Below are 17,771 nucleotides of genomic sequence, written 5' to 3'. Positions count from 1 at the left end.
ATTGGCCAAAACCTTCTTCTTCACTCCATCGAAAACCGCAGGCATGAAGATTCGTTCATCCCGCATCTCAGTCTCTATCGCAAAAGCTATAAGCCAACGCCACGGCAAGTCAAAGAAGGGCATCATCAAGACCATAATCGCCTTCTTCCGCCTCTTTCGTCTGCTCCTAAAGCGCTATCGCTCAATCGACTTTCTTGCTCTGCGCAAAGAGGTCTGGCAGATTAGTGAGGATGAATACCATGAGTCTTTTCAGACAGATGGGGAAGAGAATGCTGAGCTTGTACCTATTGGTGATCTAGGGTACAGTGGTTCTACTTTCTTCACGACGGCGAATGAGAAGTTTCTCATCAAATCGCTGCCAAGACGCTTTGAGCATGATTTCTTCGTCAAGGAGTTGTTGGATCCTTATATTGGACACATGAAGTTTCAGCCGCACAGTTTGCTTGTCAGGATCACGGATCTGGTTGTTTCGTCGCAGGCGAGCATTGGCGGTATGATCGGTGCCGCCCCAACACATCACATTGTCATGGAGAATCTACTCTATGGAAAACCAAAGGGCGAAGAAGGAAAGAAGTGGGAGACGTACGACCTCAAGCCCAACGACTACTTCTTCCCAGAGCGAGACATCGCAGACGGCGCTCTTGTTCCAGATAGCGTTATAGAGCGCCTCGTCGACGAATTCCCCGACAAAGTCCGTGTAACACACCAAGCCAAACAGGAGCTTATATCTCTCCTCTTCGCAGACTCTGCCCTTCTCGCCTCACGCAACGCAGTGGACTACTCCCTCTTTTTGGTACGATACCCTCAGGGCATGGAAGTTCCAGTTGTGGAATCTGATGCCGGACGCTGGCGAAGGGGTGTTGATGATGTGGATGGGAAGTGGACGTATCGATGTGTTGTGCTGGACTTTTTCTGGGCGAAGCATGCTTTTCAGGCGAGGGCGTTGACCAAGATTGTCAAGATTTTCAACAAGGTTGCGCATAAGGGACCGATGAGCATCACGGCGGATCCGGAGGAGTATAGGGAGAGGTTTATGAAGATGGTGGATGAGATGGTTGTCGAGGGGTAGGAATGCGGTATTGCTTGATGGTTTGTTATTTGCTCATGGGTTATGGGTTATGAAAAGCATGGAGTCGGAAGGGATTGCTTTGTTTCTTGATGATACCACTTGTCCCTCATGGTGGACAGGGTCCTTTTTACGAATAATGGTTAATGCTCTCAGTTATCGCATATCGAAAAATATCAATGGAATTCTTTACGGTCAATCCGTGCTTGATCATCCGTGTTCTAAAAAACAGTTGGAGGGTGATAGCCTCAGTTGTCTGGTCCCTGATTGACACTATTCCCAAACTATTTTAGTTTTGCTTGACACTCGACTTGTTGACTTGGCCAAACATCGACTTCATATCATGAATGCCTCAAATATGATTGATAATAGAATACAACTATGTACGACAGAACAGTACAAGCGAGAAATCTGTAGATAGAGGACATGTTCGGTTGTTGATCTGGACGGTCACCACCAAAACTCTATCCTGAAACTTGACGATAGCTCACCCGAGATTAAATTAACTACAACTTCCCCAGCCCCTCAAACTCTCACAAACACCAATCACCCTCCTCAACGCTCACAACCGTCGATCGATATGACCTACTACTGCATAGACTGCGACAAACTCTTCTACGCTGGTAGAAAAGCTCGCGACCAACATTGTCAAGCGACAGGCCACGCCTCATCAGCATTTGGGTGCGATAGCTGTAGTGACTGCTTCGACGACGAGTATGATCGTCGTCAGCACATGAACCTTGAACAATATTGGCGTCGAAATGCACCTGAGTGTCATTTATGCGGTGATAAGGCTGTGACGTAGGCTGAGATTAGGGAGCATGAGATTGCGAGTCATTTCCACTGCGCGGACTGCAACCGTCAGTTCATGAACGCCAATTTCGTTCGGATGGTAAGTTCATATCCAACATTAAACAGAGAGGTTGCTAACTCTGTTCCGCATTTAAACTCTAAGCTTCATCGCGTAGCAGCAGTGAAATGCCCCTTCTGCAGAGCAACCTGCAACACAGCAACAGGTCTATCCCACCATCTAGAACGAGGTTCATGTCCTCGCGTCCCCATGGACCGCAGAAAGCTCTACCGCTACATCAAGAACCGCGACCGACGCAGTAGCATCACGAACAGAGAGCTAGCATGGCACGGCGAGAAGATGTACGCCATCAACCCAACTGCAGCGTGGAACCCCTGGTCCAAAGCGTTCGAGTGCTATCTATGCCACAAACTTCACACAACCCTTTTTGGCTTGAAGAAGCATCTTGAGTCGCCGAGACATCAGCAGAGTTTGTATCATTGTGTGAAGAGGTCGTGTGGGAAGGAGTTCAAGACGTTGGCTGCGCTGATAAATCATCTTGAGAGTGAGAGTTGTAAGATTATGCGGTTTCAGCAGGTGCAGAAGAGTATTGCTACTATTGTTGATCCGTATAAGATGATAGCTTTGCCATAGGGGGGGGGGGGGGGGGTTGTTGTATCTTGTGTCTTCTGTTTTGGCCTGGGTAATCGGCAGTAGGCGGGAAGACACTGGTCATTGATCTGAGGTCGGTTTAGAATGTCATGCTGTATCAGTTGTATGCCTTAGGTAATAATACGTGTCTAAGGTATCTAACATGAGACTAGGTAGCTAGGCTCCCGTCTGCTGAACTGCACTGGGAATCACTGAACACTGAACACCCAATACTACAGCAAGCCTTGGGAACATCGGACGAGGCACAACCCTAAGTCCACCCATCAAGTTATTCTTGCCAATCTTTTCTCAATTTCCCCGCCACGCAAACCGTTTCCTGGTGCATACTCCTCTCCTCCGCTCCTCTCGACACCCATCTTTCGTCGTCCGCCCAGTATCATCTTCCTAACTTTACCTTCATTTCCGCAAACAGACACTCAAAACCGTCTTATCGACTAGCCAAAGCGAATATGTACTCGTGTGGAACTTGTTAGCGACAGTTCCCCACGGGACGATTCTCCCGAGACCAACATTGCGAGGCTCTGGGCCACATTCCGCCATACTGGGAATGTATCGGCTGTGGAAGTGGCTTCCGTGGGTATTCAGAGTTGAGATCTCATCAAGCATTCTTGTGTGCCTATTACTCTCCTTATTCTCACTATCAGGGATCCTCAGGCTCCCGTGTCCCTAACCAGGTTTGTTTACCGCAGACCAACTAGACATAAACAACTACTGACCTAAGTAGCAGTCTAACGCCATACAGCAGGGACAGAACCATTCCAGCGTGCCAGGCTACCAGAGAGACGTCACATGCCCCTTCTGCCCGGCGCAGTTCAATGCTGCCAGTGGCGTTATCGACCATCTTGAGCAAGCTGCTTGGCCCAATGCACCTCTGAACCGCGACCCTCACCCCCAGCAAGTCAGACGCCAAGATCCTCCTGGCTCCATGAGCAACAGACTCATCGTCTGGAAGGAGACAGTAACCTATCAAGCAACAGCTCTCGCCTTCAACGCTCGCTATGGACGATACCAGTGCTCCCTCTGCGGTGACACCTTCAGACAGCTCTCAAGTCTGAACCAGCATCTGGCCTCTCCCCGCCACCAGCAGGATCTGTACCACTGCCCTAACAGAGGGTGCCACAGAGTGTCCACCACTCTAGCTGGAGTGATCAACCACCTGGAGCGCGGGTCATGCGGCTTCCTTCGTTTCGATGCCTTTCAGTATAGTATTCGAGGCTCCTTCTCTTCGGGTGTATGGATTGCGTTCTAAAGGACAGCCGACTGTAACAATGTCCGGGGGACGAGAATTGTATCTTGTACGAATAGAGTGACGAGCATAAGGAGAAAACTGTTATTATGTCTTACGGGAGGATGAGTGAATGATGTGACTGAATGATTGATTACGTGACAACCTGCGTGTTGTTGATAATTCCCTTGGTATAACTTTACATGATAGTTCCATCATTGATGATATCCCGTTCCAAAATGTTGATGGTTGGACCACGAATAAGAACTTGAGTCCAAGTTGCATCTCCTTCATCTCCCTATTCTGTACCATGACGTAGTGAAAGACAATCCTGACCAGGCAAAACCTATAGCAGTAGGCAATTTAAATATAATATCTCAGTAGGTACAGAATTTAATCTCAGACAAGACATAAGACTCAGCTTGCTAGCAAGTAAAGCTTATGTTTTATTTTATACAAACAGGGGGACTATGTAGATTTTATTAGTGAGAGTATAGACTCAGAATGGCAAAGATATATCTCAAATCATCAGACATAGAATAACAAGGTTATAAGTCAAAAGGGAAATAACCCAGGATAAGAGCTGAGGTTCCTAAATTATTAGCTGAGTGGAATTAAGAAGGGTTTTGTTAAGCATATTGCCGAACAATCTTCATCAGCAGAGTCAGCAAGGAGGTTCATCTGCTGATTGTACACTAGTTTTTACAAATACGGGTTTCATTTTTGCTTCATTTTTGTTCCCGACATTTCTTTTGTTGTTACCTGGTGCACTGACTCGTTGAAGCAATTGGCCCTACCACTCACTGTCGAGAAAAGCAATATAAGCAATTATAATACTACTTCAAGCTACATCAAAACTGAGGCTGCCATTTTATATACTAAATAGGTATGATGCTGTGGCAATAGGCAGCGAAAAGCTAGCGGCTGACAATGATCTGCAGCCACCACCAACTGACTCGTACCGATGTCGCCGATATGAAGGGTAAACCATCCGCGGAACCTGAATAGTGCCAGCCAAAGTCCTCGGATGATATTAAGGCTGTGGATTCACATATAACCAGAGCCATTCAAGCGTGAATTCATAGGCTGGACGGAAGTCTTGAGACTCATCCGCGCGTTTAGTCTGACAGACTATCAAAATAGGACTTGGACCAAGACTTGAGGCTCATCGGACCTTTTGATGCGACTGAAGGGTTACATCGATGGGTTGGCCTTTTATCTAACCGACGATTGTTAGCTCAGGGCCCGCCGAAGAGAAATTTTATTATTTCCGTGCTTGGCTGGTGGTCAACTTCTTAACCATAAGCAGTTACTCTGTTACATCAGAGCCATCCTCGGTTACTCAGATAACAACATACGATACTGAGACAAATGACCTTTGCTCACGGGACTTGTTCCCTGTTTCAACCATGAGCCATTGACAAATCAGAGAGACCTCAATACGACGTCCCTCGGAAAATTCTTCTCGTAAGCTTCAGCCTCAATACGTTCTCTTGTCAGGAACTCGAACAATATTTGATGGAGCCACTAACTAACTCATACATAGTTCGACGCCGTCCCGCCCGTTGGGTAAACCCTAGTGCCCGGCCCCATACTCGTCGGGAAACTTGTTAAACCCGTGTCCGGGGATGATTTTGTTGAAAGAACCAACAGCCAAATGAGAGTAACAGTGGAGGATGTTGGGGAAACCCTGGGTCATAGCAGCAGATATCAATTCATCAAGAGCTATGTTCTATCCTATCTTATCTTAAGCATACTTGTTCACCATCTTGAGAATGGCCTCGTTAATCTCCTTGGGGTTAGTAGCGCTCAGGTAATGACCACCACCCTCGACAAAGTCAAGCGTAGCCTCAGGGCTAGAAGTGAAGAGCTTGATATGCTCAGCAGGAACAGTCGTGCCAAACACAGGATCGGCAGTGCCCTAACAACACAATGATTAGTCTCCGCTTAACCCAGTGGAGGTCACTTTATCACTCACCTGAAGCCAGTAAACGGGGCACTTGACGTCTCGCAAGCGGAGAAGCAGACCATCCCTCTCAAAGAGGTTGACAACGGCGATCCGCAGCTTCTTTCGGCCCTCGTCTCCGCGATAGACCTGCTTGAGCGTCTCGTCCCAGAACGCCAGCGTTTCAGGAGACGGGTTGCTTCCGAAGCCTACCGACGAGACAAGACCGCGCCAAACGTCATCGACGACAAAGTCAGGCGTGGGCGTATTGCTGTGCCAGCTCTCGTAGAAGGGGCCAAGCTGAGTCTTGGGGTCCCAGCAGCCTTTCTCGCGAGACTCTGCGGACTCGTAGTCCATGGACGTGCCAAGCGGGAGAAGGCCAAGGATCTGTTGTAGTGGAACGGGTGTGTGTAAGTCAGGGGGGCTTTAACGTAACCGGGTATGACAAAAGGCCACTACCGAAGTAGTGGACTTGTACTTTCTTGAGAGGAAGCAACGTACCTTTTCAGGGGCTAGAAGAGCCATGCGAACGACGATCCAGCCGCCAGCGCTTGTTCCCAGGGCGAAAGCCTTGTCGACGCCAAGAGCTTCCATGACCTGGAGGTTCATGATGGCTGAGTCCCAGTAGGTGAAGTGCTCTGACTTTGAGCTTGTGGCGCCATGGCCGAGGGGTTCGATGGCGAGAAGGTTGATCTTGTCAGTGAGCTCCTGAGCAGAGAACTGTGCTTCAAAGAGAGATGATGTGGTGCACATGGAGTTGACGAGCACAAGGGTAGGTTTGCTAGAGTCGATGCCAGAGCCCGAGACACGATAGCCGGCATCGATGCCTCCGAGGTGGGGAACCTTGATAGTAGATTTGGCAGCCATTTTTGCAAAAAGATGATAAGTTACGGCACAGTGTTATTGTTCCTGGTGTGATGAATGGAAAAGGTATGGAGGTAGATTTCTTGGTATGCTTCCGAAAGAAGAGCTAGAGAACTGGGCTATGCTATGTACTCCTCACGACAACCCACCGATGGAAACGTGTGTTGTACCTAGCGACGATCAGGGGGCTAGGACATGCGCAGAATTGAGTCGGTGGCCAGACCTTGATCCGCAAGGGGATACTTCTCCGTGCGATGGGCGGCGCCGTTCCGCATGGAGAAAGAGTCTAAGAAGAGTCTACTGCGATCAGACATTCAGAGCGTTTAGAAAACGGGCCGGACCGTCGAGGTTATTCTGCTGTGTAGTCTTTCACCAACAACTAAAAATGCATGTTGGTTCAAGAGATCACATACTTTGACGCGCGGAATCACTCTGCAGGTCTTGTTTCGTTTCACACGTTTTTTATCCTCGGCATTCCCCACATTCTGAAACTCATTGGTGAAGAAATACATTAGAGTGTTTACAGGCACAGGGTAATATTAAAAAAACACCGACGCCACGGCGTAGCAACGACTATTCCCGAGACAAAACGACATGAAAAGTTCTTATGCATATGATGCATCAGAAGTCGTGCGTGTTCCTGAATCAGTCAGTCCCCTGTACAGTAGGAAGATAGGAAGAATACTACCCTATGAGCAAATATCTATCCAAATATCGTGTAAGCTCGCCACTGCGTGATCGGCCAGTCGGCTCACTTACATAAACCCCTGTCAGTTTTATATCCGAGCTGAAGCATGACTCTGCATGAAAGGATGTATCATGAAGAGAATGATATTGGACAAGCCGGAGGATAGCATGATGGACTCATTAATAAATGTCTCACTATAGCGTCTGTGTCTCGCCTTACTTCTTCATTGTCGGTCAGTCTACCGATGACAAGATAGTTGGACAGGGTGGAAGACCTTTTCCCGGCTGTGCGGAAATGAATCCACAACCACGTTCTAGCCTAGACGTCGAGTCCTTGCCCAACTTGATACCAGGCCCTTGGGTTCCATTGCTTTTTCCAGTCAAGTCACGTTCTATCCTTTTTTACCTAGGCTGGAATATGATCTGTCAGATGAGTTCTGACCATGGGTTCCACTCCCTTGATACTGTACTCTCCTGTGAACAATACATTATGTTTTAAAATATACTCCGTTCCTTTATCCCGTTTTAGCTCTTGTTCTCTTTTTTGTTCATTGTAAGCATTCTTTTTTATCATGGCCGAGTCTCAGCTCCCAGGCCTTCCTGGCTTCGACAAGCACAACATTCAACCATGGACTGTCGAGGTTGTTGTTTCCATGACTGTTTTGGCGTTGGTTTCTTGTGGTCTTCGGTTGTATAGTCGACACTTGAAGGCACAGAAGCTTTGGTGGGATGACTATGTTATTCTATTCTCCATGGTAGGTACACTCATGGTCTGCTAGATATAACACAGTCTAACAGTTTAGTCGTGGAACTTGGTCGTTGTAGGATTCATCTTCGCCATGCACGCCAACGGAATGGGCATTCACGCAGACAAAGTCCCTCCCTCGCAGATCGTGATGATGGCAAAATGGCTAGTGGTCGCTGAAGTTCTCTATGCTTGGAACCTTGGCTGGACGAAGCTGAGTCTTCTGCTCATGTACTACCGAATCTTCCGCGTCCCCTACTTCAAGAAGATGGCATGGCTCGTGGGAACCTTTGTCTTTTCTTGGGTCATCACCATCACCTTTCTTTTCATCTTCATCTGCATCCCAGTTGCCAAACTCTGGTATCCCGATCTCCCTGGCCATTGTATCAACCAAGTCGGAACATGGATCGCCAACGCCGCTTCGACTATTTTTACCGATATTGTCATCTTGTGTCTACCACTGCCTCCTATTTGGAAACTTCAGCTCGGCAAGTCTGAAAAGCTTGGTCTTACAGCTGCCTTCGCCATCGGATCTTTCGTCGTCTTCGCCTCAGCCTATCGAACCAGCGTTCTCTTCACCTACACGAACACGGATCCAAGCTACACACTCGCCCCTACAGTAGGATGGACCGAGATCGAAATGTCAGCCGGTATCGTTTCAGCAAATCTCCCAACCATGTTGCCTGTTCTCCGACTCGTCGCCAAATTCACCGGCCTCAGCAGTTTCGCGTCAACAGTTCGCAGTAATGTCAGAAAATCAGGCGACAAGTCAACAAAGGGCCTCAAGTCCCACGAGAACACTGGCGCTGGCAGGAGTTCCAACGGCTCTGCATCGACGAATGCGTTCTATAGACTCCCTGATGACAACGACTCTACCGATTTGATCAAGGGGCCGAAATTCACAGAGACATCGGCACCAGTCAACACTAAGTTAAGACCTGATGTTGAGGGTTTTGAGCTCACGACTACGACCTACAACGCCAAAGTCGACGGTGGGAACTCGAGCAGTGAGGAGATACTGCAGGGCATAAGAGTGCACAGAGAGTTCCAGCAAACGACTACACGATCACCATAACCGAAAGTCCGGGTCAACGGAAGTTGATTCATTGTTATATAAACTAGACACTAAAAGCAGGCAGTGATGTTAGAGGGGCGTTTGTATTTTTCGATTCGATCTAATACCCAATAAATAAGTCTTTCTTTTGAGGTAGTGCCAATTCCTCTAACCTTGTATCTAGAAATTACTACACTGACCGGAGCAAGATCTCCTGTCTTCCAGCCCAAATAACGATTAACTTTGCGCGATCATGGATATTATCGTCCCAGTCGATCAAAATCCAGTCATCAAACATGCGGTTCCACGTCAATTCCTCAAGGCTCACACAGCCGACCATTTCCGCAAAGGTTTCAGGCTCTTTACTCGGTCTCCCCAAGGCAGTCCGACATCACCATGAACTCATCATGATGTTTCATCTCATGGATACACGTTGTATATGGAGATTGTTCGCTTGGCACATTCCCCAGATGATCCAACTCGGAAAATTACAGTAGAAGCCTCACTTGGCCTGAGCGCCGAACAATGCTTCGCTCGATCGTGGATGCCATGTGGGAGGAGGATTTAGCGAGTTCTGATGTCTTGATGGATGGATGTAACCTATATCCACCCGGGAATAGGGACTCATGCCTGTGTGTTTCAGGGAACAGGGTAGCAACGATTGAGTTCATGGATGAGATTTTCGTGTATAATCCAACGACGTTGGATCTATAACTGTCTGCGACATAGTGTCCTATTGTTTCCGGTCATCGGTCTGATAAGTTCACTACGAAACACTGCCTGAGAATGAGGAAATGGTGGGAAATGGCCGGAAGACTGAAATCATTTCTAGCAATCAGATAATCGATTCTTTTCATTGAGCCATTTCACATCAGTTCCTTGTCTTTTTTCAACCTACGAATACGCTATCTGTATCCGTCATCATGCAGCAGGATAGAAGTAGCGCTAAGTCTATTGGTTATTGCATCGGTGCAAACGCTCTAAGAAATGTATCACAACTGAGAATCAAACTCGCATATGTATGTAGAATCACGGCTAAACATGTATGTCGTTCTTGGTAGCTGTTTATCAGTATTCGCGCATAAGTAACAAAATATTAGTATTTACACAAACACCAATCTATCGCTAGATTTTGACCTCACTGGCTGGAACGGGTCTTTTATAGCATTTAGAGTCAAGGATGCAAAACAATCGTGAAAAACGCCCTTAAACTCAGGACAAATTGTTGGAGCTTGCTTTTTATTACAGAGGATTACATTATAAGGTTTATCATTTCCTTTAGCCCGGCTCAAACATATATTCTTACCGGATATGTTACACATCTTCTGATTGTCAATGCAGCGATACAGGGTAGGACTATCTTATCTACACGTGATCTTGGGCAGCGGCTCATCTTAGGCTAGCTGCACCGCTCTTTGGATATCCGATGTTGATGCCCCTGGCGAGACCGTGTTACTCTGCGCAGCGCATTTCAATGAAGCCTGCTTAGCTGTTGATATTTCCTTTGTTCCCCTGCGTCTTACCGCCTCCAAGCGATCCCCCAATCAAGCGCCCCATTGGTCAACAATTCCACAGCAATCATCTCTTTCTTCAGCGCATCCTCCACAGACACGTCACGAAACGAACGAAGCTCCCACCAAAACTTCCTGCCGCCCCTCCCCCGCCGTTTTCTCCACGAAACCCGATCTCGCATACTCCTTTTTTTACCCAACACCCAACGATAACAGAACTCAACTCTTGGAAATTACAGTAGACACAAAAGATCTTGGGAATCCCTAGTGCTCTCCTGAGCGGAACCGCCATCATGAGCCGGACGTTGACGAGCCGGCAGGCAGAGGAGCTGTTCGTACAGGGGAGCTTCTGGAGCTTTGATTTGCCTATCTGACACTGCTGCAGGCATAAATCCATCATCGCCTACCTCGCCGCAAATAACCTGCAGGAAAGCGCCAATGCCATGAGGACGGAGCTCAGTCTTGGGGAGGATGCTTTCGATACGGCGACCGCGAAGAAATACGAGACCCTGCTGGAGAAGAAATGGACAAGTGTCGTGCGGTTACAAAAAAAGGTACGGCAGCAAGATGCGCATATCGTAGCGTTGCTAATAGGGAGATTTGTAGATCATGGATCTAGAAGCACAGAACCACGCCCTTCAGACAGAACTTAATAGCGCTACACCGACATCTCTCTCTAACCGACGAGGAGATCCATCTTCTTGGCTCCCAGCCGGTCCTCCACGACACGTCCTTCAATCGCATCGAACGCCCATCAACTGCGTAGCCTTTCACCCGATCTTTTCGTCTATCGCATCTGGAGATGAAGATGCCACTATCAAGATCTGGGATTGGGAGTTTGGCGAGCTTGAAAGGACGGTGAAAGGCCACACCAAAGCGGTTCTCGATCTCGACTATGGCGGCCCGAAAGGTCATACGCTGCTTGCGTCTTGCAGTTCCGATTTAACCATCAAGCTATGGGATCCCTCGAACGAGTACCAAAATATTCGCACACTACCCGGCCACGACCATAGTGTGAGCGCTGTCCGATTTATACCCTCTGGAGCTCCTGGGGCGCCGTTATCGGGAAATCTGCTTGCGAGCGCTAGTCGAGATGTTACAGTGAGGATATGGGATGTTACGACAGGGTATTGCGTCAAGACGATAAGAGGACATGTCGACTGGATTCGTGATGTCGCTCCGTCGCTGGATGGAAAATACCTGCTATCGACTGGCAACGATCGAACAGTGAGACTGTGGGATATTTCAGTACCAAATCCCGAAGCCAAGCTCGTCATGATTGGCCACGAGCATTTCGTCGAATGCTGTACCTTTGCGCCACCAGCAGCATACTCGCACATGGCTACCCTGGCCGGTTTAAAGAAAGCGCCTCCAGCAAGCAGCACGGCGGAGTTCATGGCGACAGGTGGACGAGATAAGACGATCAAGCTATGGGATGGTCGAGGAACCTGTATCAAGACCCTGATAGGTCATGACAACTGGGTTCGAGGACTTGTGTTCCATCCAAGCGGCAAATTCCTCCTCTCCGTATCCGACGACAAGACGATTCGATGCTGGGATCTGAGCCAAGAAGGAAAGTGCGTCAAGACCGTCGAAGGAGCGCACGAACATTTCATTACAAGTCTGAGATGGGCGCCACCTATTATAAAGGACAAGGGTCCGACTGAGGAAGCCAATGGTGATGTGGGCACTCCCAAGAAAGCGGCGGCGGCGGCACCTCAAGATGTGCAGATCCGCTGTGTCATTGCTACAGGAAGTGTAGATATGTCTCTTCGAATCTTTTCGCGGTAGTTGGATACAGCATATCTGAGTATTGGACATGAAACTAGAGGAAGCTGCTCACTATGACCCCATGGCCCAGCGACGTGCCAAAGAGCACGATGCCGATGCAAGTCGCCCGCGACATGCCTCAGCCCGAAACAGAGATTCCCTTCTATCGAACGGCCGGAAAACATCCCATCCTAACCCGTCTCGACTCCTTTTTTAACGGGTTCAGAAAAGGCGTATTGCTTTTTTTTTTTCGCCAGGAACCGACACTCCCAATCTATCAAATCATAAGCATATTTTTATAACAAAACAACAAACCAAGACAAAGCCTCCTTTCTACCGATGGTCCCACCCGTTAAGATGCGTCTGGTGCATGGGGATTTTACGAATAATGTTTGATACCCAAGCGATATTAGGTACGGACAGTTGAATCTGACGATTTGCTGTTCGGAGTGAGTGGGTGAGGGAGGGGGGTTGGGAGGGAAAACTTTTGGGAAAATAGCAGGCATAGACGTTAGGGGCATCATAGAACGGAAATTTTACGTATTTACTTTAATTATTGAGCGAGTTGAGAGTCTTGTACCAGTAGCTATGTGATGTGATTGGCAAGTCAGAGCTGTTGAGTATATTGAGGGGGCTTGTGATGATCTGATAGAGCCTCATGACGGATTTCTTGAGGTGAGATGTTGATTTCGCCTTTTCGTTCAGCCACCTCGTAAATAAATCGACACTGAACCTAACGCTCTACTGTTTAATTAGTGCGCCTCATAGTGAAAGTGTCCTAGTTATTCTGCAGAAATGATGAAAGTGGTCGATTGCAGGTACGCATCAATGACGCCACGATCAAGGAGTCCCACTGTTGATTCACCTTTGGCGGCCAAACATGTTGATTAGAACGTCATCAATAATTTGTGCTTCCTAATAATAAGCTCAATATCCATACTTCCCTAGGGAGTTGCTCTGCTGTCATACCTAATCTCATCTTGTCAACTCTGTGAAACAACAAAACGTTCAACTTCAACAACACATCCTCCAACATGTCTGCACGCATTGCTCGATCTTCAATGGCCTTGAGGCCCTCTCTCTCAATCCAGCGAGGTTTCCGCACAACGAGATTGCTTCAACATAACGAGAAGGAACCTATTGGACCAAAAGCTACAGAAAAGCCCGAGGCCAAGGGCGGCAAGTGAGTTTATGCAGAGGCAGAAGTTGAAGTTGTAGCTGATGATGAGTAGCGCTCAGATCGTCATGTTGGGAAGTCTTGGTCTCGCAATCGGTGCATTCTTCTTCCTCCTTACGGGGAACCCTGAGAAAGCAAAGGAACAACCTATCGATGGCACGTCAAAGCCACACGAGAGACTCCGGGGTTAGCAAACGTGGGTATACAGGACAGAGGTCGATAAGGGACAACCTATCGAGGGTGTAAAATCAAAGCCCAAAGGAATACGAGATACGACAGAGTCTGGGGTTAGCAACGTGGATATGCAGGGTATAACAATCGATGGCGTAAGCGATGATCAACTTTGAGAGGAATAAGAAAATAGGTCGTCAACAATAAGCAGAACCTATTACAGCTCTACTGCATTGTCTATCAAATCAATGAGGCAGGTCGGCATCTCCGCACCTATCACCGAAGAGCTTATATCCCTGTCAAGCTTCGCCGTAGGATCTAGTTTACAGCCTCAAAAAGAGGCAGCCAAGCCAAAGCTATCTCTCTATTCGTCTGTGATGTGATATACACGTGCGTGTCGCAGTCAACAGACCGCGTAATCAGCACACGACTTCACCTTCAGCCTTCTTAGGCGTTTTTTTTTTTTTTTTGTGTCTTCCCGCTATCAGCCCTACTGCTGGGAATAGTTCCATGGTTATATAGACTGAAGCTTGTCTCCTCAGTCGATCTGACAATCCCCCACTTCAACATCTTCTTACTACCCCACATACGTACAATGGAAGGAGACGGCTTCTCAGTTATTTCACTGACCTCGCTCGGCTCGAGTATTTCTCACCGCGTGTTATCCAGCGCCGAAGAGCTCAATGAATTGAACACGGCGCTTGAAGTCCCCGACGAGCGATTGTCTTCGTTTGCGACGAGGCTGTATCAGCTTCATCAGCATGTGGGAGTTCTCGAGACTGCGCTGAATAGCGCTAGTGCTATTTCGGGTCGGTTGCAGACGACGATAAGTCAGAGTCTGGGATCGTGCGATGTTGTCGCGACGGTGTTGAATAAGCAGGTTATGAGACTGCAGGCCGAGACGCTGCCGTTGATGGATGAGGTGTTTTTGGTGGTCTATAGTGATGCTATTGTTGCGTTTTCACGACTATTTGCGTTTTACGCAAAGGTGCTGTCGATGTAAGTGGTGCTCGTCTCGCTGTGTGGTGTGAACGTTTATTTATGTTGTGCTAGCGAAGTTCGGGATGATCAGGATTCTACTCTTGATACAAAGAGTGGAAGAGAGATCTTTGATCATGTTAACAGAGCTTGTCAAAAGGCTTCGCAGACAAAAGATATTCTCTTCACTGGATCGCAGAACGACTCTTATGCATCGAGTAGTAAAGGGCCTCTTCCTGGCGATATCGAACCTCCGCCTTATGAACCAGCACAGCCTTCTTCAGCTCAATCGCCGGGCTGCGAGTCACCAAGTGGATCTTCCGGTTTTGCCAAGGGTCTGTCTTCTTTGACACATTCGTTCAAGGCCATGACAGCTGGTCTCTGGCCCAAGCCCGATCCTTTATCCACAGCCCTTTGTCAAGCAGCTCTTCGCGGTGATGTTCAGCAGATGAGTGGTCTACTCGCACAAGGAGCGAACATCAATGGCCGAAACGGAGAGGGCAACTCACCTCTTGGCTGTGCTATCCTGGCCAACCAAGAAGACGCTGTGCGGTTCCTTATCGGCTCTGGTGCCGACACCAACGGCAAAGATATGAAGATCCCACCGGTCTTTCTGGCCGCATCAGTCGGAAGCATTGGCGTTGCAAAGATGCTCATCGACCAGGGAACATGGAACGTCAACGCTGCCAGCTGGTCTGGACAATCATACTTTGTCGATGTATGTAACAGTGAGAACCTGGAGGGTATTCAACTTCTTTTGGACAACGGAGCCAAGCCAAACACCACCAACACCTCTGGACGACCGGTTCTCGCACAGGCTGTCAAGAAGGGTAACTTGGAGCTTGTTAGGATGCTGCTTCAACACGGCGCGAATCCCGATACTAGCGATCTCTCGGGTAATTCGCTGTTGTCTATTGCAGCGAGCCAGGACCGTATGGATATGATGAAGCTCCTTCTTGAAAGTGGCACAAATGCAAGCTCAAAGAATCTGAGTGGATTATCTGTGCTAGCAGACGCTATTGCAAAGAGAAAACTAGACATGGCAGAACTTCTCCTTAAACACGGCGCCAACGCCAGCGCCAAGGATCTCGTCGGCCACCCAATTCTCGTGATCGCCCTCCGCGACAGCAAACTCTCCCAAAACGACAAAGTCCGAGTCGTCAAAATGCTCCTCGACCACGGGGCTTCACCAAATGTATCAGACGGAACATGGGGCGTCGCAGCGATATGCTTCGCAATGGAGACAGGCAACACGGACCTCGTGAAGATGATGCTCGCAGCTGGCTCCAACACCAAGAAGAAGATGAGCAGCGGCGAGACACTCTTGCTATACGCTATTGAGAATGGGAAGAGGGATCAGGCTAAGCTTCTTCTTGAAGCTGGCGCTGATGCTAATGCGGCGGATAAGAAGGGCAGAACGCCGTTGATGCAGGCTATTTCGAGGAGGGATACGGAGTTGATAAGGGTTCTGAAAGCACATGGCGCTGATATGAATGTTGGGGGATGTATTTCACCGGCGGAGCTGGCGCAGTCGATGGGCGATCTTGAGATTCTGCAGATTTTGGGCTTTGGATCTTCTTCACAGGGAGGACCAGCTCGAACGCATTCACCACCGCCGCCTGGGTATGATGCAGCTATGGGCAAGGTATAAAAACATAGTAAATAAGCGGTTGATACCCCTGAATAATAAGTAATAATTCTATTTTCCCAAAACGCCGTCTATGTCGCTGTGTCTATTGCTGGTTGAGAATCTCCTTCAACCACCACACGTGTATCCTCTCGTCCTTCGTCAATTCGGGGTGAAAGCTTGTTCCCAGAATATTCCCCTGTCTAACAGCAACGATATCTCCTGAATCGTCCTTGGTATTGGCTTGTGATATGCCAGACTTCATCTTATCTACTCGACCTGGTAACTTGGCCAGGACTTCAACCGGTGGTCGTCCATCGTCAGATGAGCCGATAACCTCTTCCACGACAGGCGCGCGGATGAACACTCCAGGGAAGGGTTTGTTGTCGTTCAAGAAGGGGAGGTTCATTCCTGACTCGAAACTCTCCATTTGACGACCAAAGTGATTGCGGTGAACGCGGACCGCGAGACCGCCGATGAGTTCTTGACCACCTTTCTTGGTGGCATTTGCCTCGTCTGATAAGAGGATAAGACCGGCGCAGGTTCCCCAGACTGGCCTCTTCTGGACTCTGATTCATGTTAGTATTTGTATCAAATTATGCGACGGGGATCGCTTACTTGACGAAATCTCTCAATGGCTCGAGGAGACCAGATTGAGCGGCGACGAAAGAGATGGTTGTACTCTCGCCACCAGGAATGATAAGAGCATCACACTGATCGAGCTCTTCCTTTGTGCGAACTTCAATACAGTGAAATTTCGTCTTGGAAATACCCTCCGTAGAAGAAAGATACTCAGCCGCCTTTCTCACAAGATCGACATGCTCAGCAAAACCACCCTGAAGGGCCAAGACACCGACCGTAAGACTGATCATCTTGACTTGGATATCTCACCAACTAATGATTTGCCAGAGAATTGTAAGATGATAAGAGACAAGGAGCGATAACGGGACAGTTTAAACTCGGAGCCTTTCACCGAAGGCAAAAAATCTTAGTCACTCGCAAGTGACATACGAGATAGTAAAATGGTTCCCCAGATTCTGGTGATGGGTACCGGAGTGACCCAAAAGGGATAAAGACGTGCATTAGAGGTGCATGAAGGCTGCATGCATGACGGAGCCGCTAGGGCGAGAGTACCTCCGGACTACCCCGATTGTTCGTTCTCCGGGCTAAGAAATTAAGAGTTGAGGAGGGTGGTTGAACTATATTGAGTCAGGTACTTACTAGTACTGGTATTGGAGTCTAGAAAGGCTGAGAGAACAAATTATGAGCAGACAACAGTTACAGTAAGTAGAGAGAAGATGGCTTATCGTGGCAAACGCATGCAAGATAAGAGATGCGTGAGATGGTGAGTGAGATGAGATGAGATGAGACATTATCTACGATCGACCAAATGATTCCATCCATGATATCACAAGAATCTAGAACAATGCATGCATATCCCCCTCTTTGGATACTCCTCACTCAGTGCATGAGTACCACTTTGAGCCTC

At 48.3% G+C, this 17,771-nt stretch overlaps 8 protein-coding genes across 8 annotated transcripts; 6 read left to right on the top strand and 2 right to left on the bottom strand.

The window, feature by feature from the left end:
- Positions 1-43: 43 nt before the first annotated feature.
- J7337_004756 (uncharacterized protein) lies at positions 44-1,069 on the top strand (the record flags this gene model as incomplete). The annotated part of the gene is made up of 1 exon (XM_044822445.1): positions 44-1,069. The coding sequence occupies one exon, from the start codon at positions 44-46 to the stop codon at positions 1,067-1,069; it is 1,026 nt and encodes a 341-aa protein (XP_044683778.1).
- A 1,057-nt stretch (positions 1,070-2,126) lies between these two features.
- J7337_004755 (uncharacterized protein) lies at positions 2,127-3,777 on the top strand (the record flags this gene model as incomplete). The annotated part of the gene is made up of 2 exons (XM_044822444.1): positions 2,127-2,485; positions 3,291-3,777. The coding sequence occupies 2 exons, from the start codon at positions 2,127-2,129 to the stop codon at positions 3,775-3,777; spliced, it is 846 nt and encodes a 281-aa protein (XP_044683777.1).
- Positions 3,778-5,500: 1,723 nt separating this feature from the next.
- Positions 5,501-6,565, bottom strand: J7337_004754 (uncharacterized protein; the record flags this gene model as incomplete). Its single annotated transcript, XM_044822443.1, has 3 exons — positions 5,501-5,674; positions 5,732-6,085; positions 6,200-6,565. The coding sequence occupies 3 exons, from the start codon at positions 6,563-6,565 to the stop codon at positions 5,501-5,503; spliced, it is 894 nt and encodes a 297-aa protein (XP_044683776.1).
- Positions 6,566-7,821: 1,256 nt separating this feature from the next.
- Positions 7,822-9,069, top strand: J7337_004753 (uncharacterized protein; the record flags this gene model as incomplete). Its single annotated transcript, XM_044822442.1, has 2 exons — positions 7,822-8,004; positions 8,053-9,069. 2 exons carry the CDS (start codon positions 7,822-7,824, stop codon positions 9,067-9,069), a joined length of 1,200 nt encoding a protein of 399 aa, XP_044683775.1.
- A 1,783-nt stretch (positions 9,070-10,852) lies between these two features.
- On the top strand, positions 10,853-12,350 carry PAC1 (protein with putative role during mitosis; the record flags this gene model as incomplete). Its single annotated transcript, XM_044822441.1, has 3 exons — positions 10,853-10,890; positions 10,945-11,113; positions 11,166-12,350. 3 exons carry the CDS (start codon positions 10,853-10,855, stop codon positions 12,348-12,350), a joined length of 1,392 nt encoding a protein of 463 aa, XP_044683774.1.
- A 1,013-nt stretch (positions 12,351-13,363) lies between these two features.
- Positions 13,364-13,697, top strand: J7337_004751 (uncharacterized protein; the record flags this gene model as incomplete). Its single annotated transcript, XM_044822440.1, has 2 exons — positions 13,364-13,512; positions 13,562-13,697. The coding sequence occupies 2 exons, from the start codon at positions 13,364-13,366 to the stop codon at positions 13,695-13,697; spliced, it is 285 nt and encodes a 94-aa protein (XP_044683773.1).
- A 575-nt stretch (positions 13,698-14,272) lies between these two features.
- J7337_004750 (uncharacterized protein) lies at positions 14,273-16,306 on the top strand (the record flags this gene model as incomplete). The annotated part of the gene is made up of 2 exons (XM_044822439.1): positions 14,273-14,676; positions 14,731-16,306. The coding sequence occupies 2 exons, from the start codon at positions 14,273-14,275 to the stop codon at positions 16,304-16,306; spliced, it is 1,980 nt and encodes a 659-aa protein (XP_044683772.1).
- Positions 16,307-16,388: 82 nt separating this feature from the next.
- On the bottom strand, positions 16,389-17,154 carry J7337_004749 (uncharacterized protein; the record flags this gene model as incomplete). The annotated part of the gene is made up of 2 exons (XM_044822438.1): positions 16,389-16,851; positions 16,901-17,154. 2 exons carry the CDS (start codon positions 17,152-17,154, stop codon positions 16,389-16,391), a joined length of 717 nt encoding a protein of 238 aa, XP_044683771.1.
- Positions 17,155-17,771: the final 617 nt, after the last annotated feature.

This window comes from Fusarium musae, chromosome 3 (assembly GCF_019915245.1).
Source record: "Fusarium musae strain F31 chromosome 3, whole genome shotgun sequence".
Taxonomy (NCBI): domain Eukaryota; kingdom Fungi; phylum Ascomycota; class Sordariomycetes; order Hypocreales; family Nectriaceae; genus Fusarium; species Fusarium musae.
The sequence above is the reverse complement of the archived record's forward strand: the minus strand, read 5'-3'. Positions and strand labels throughout refer to the sequence as shown.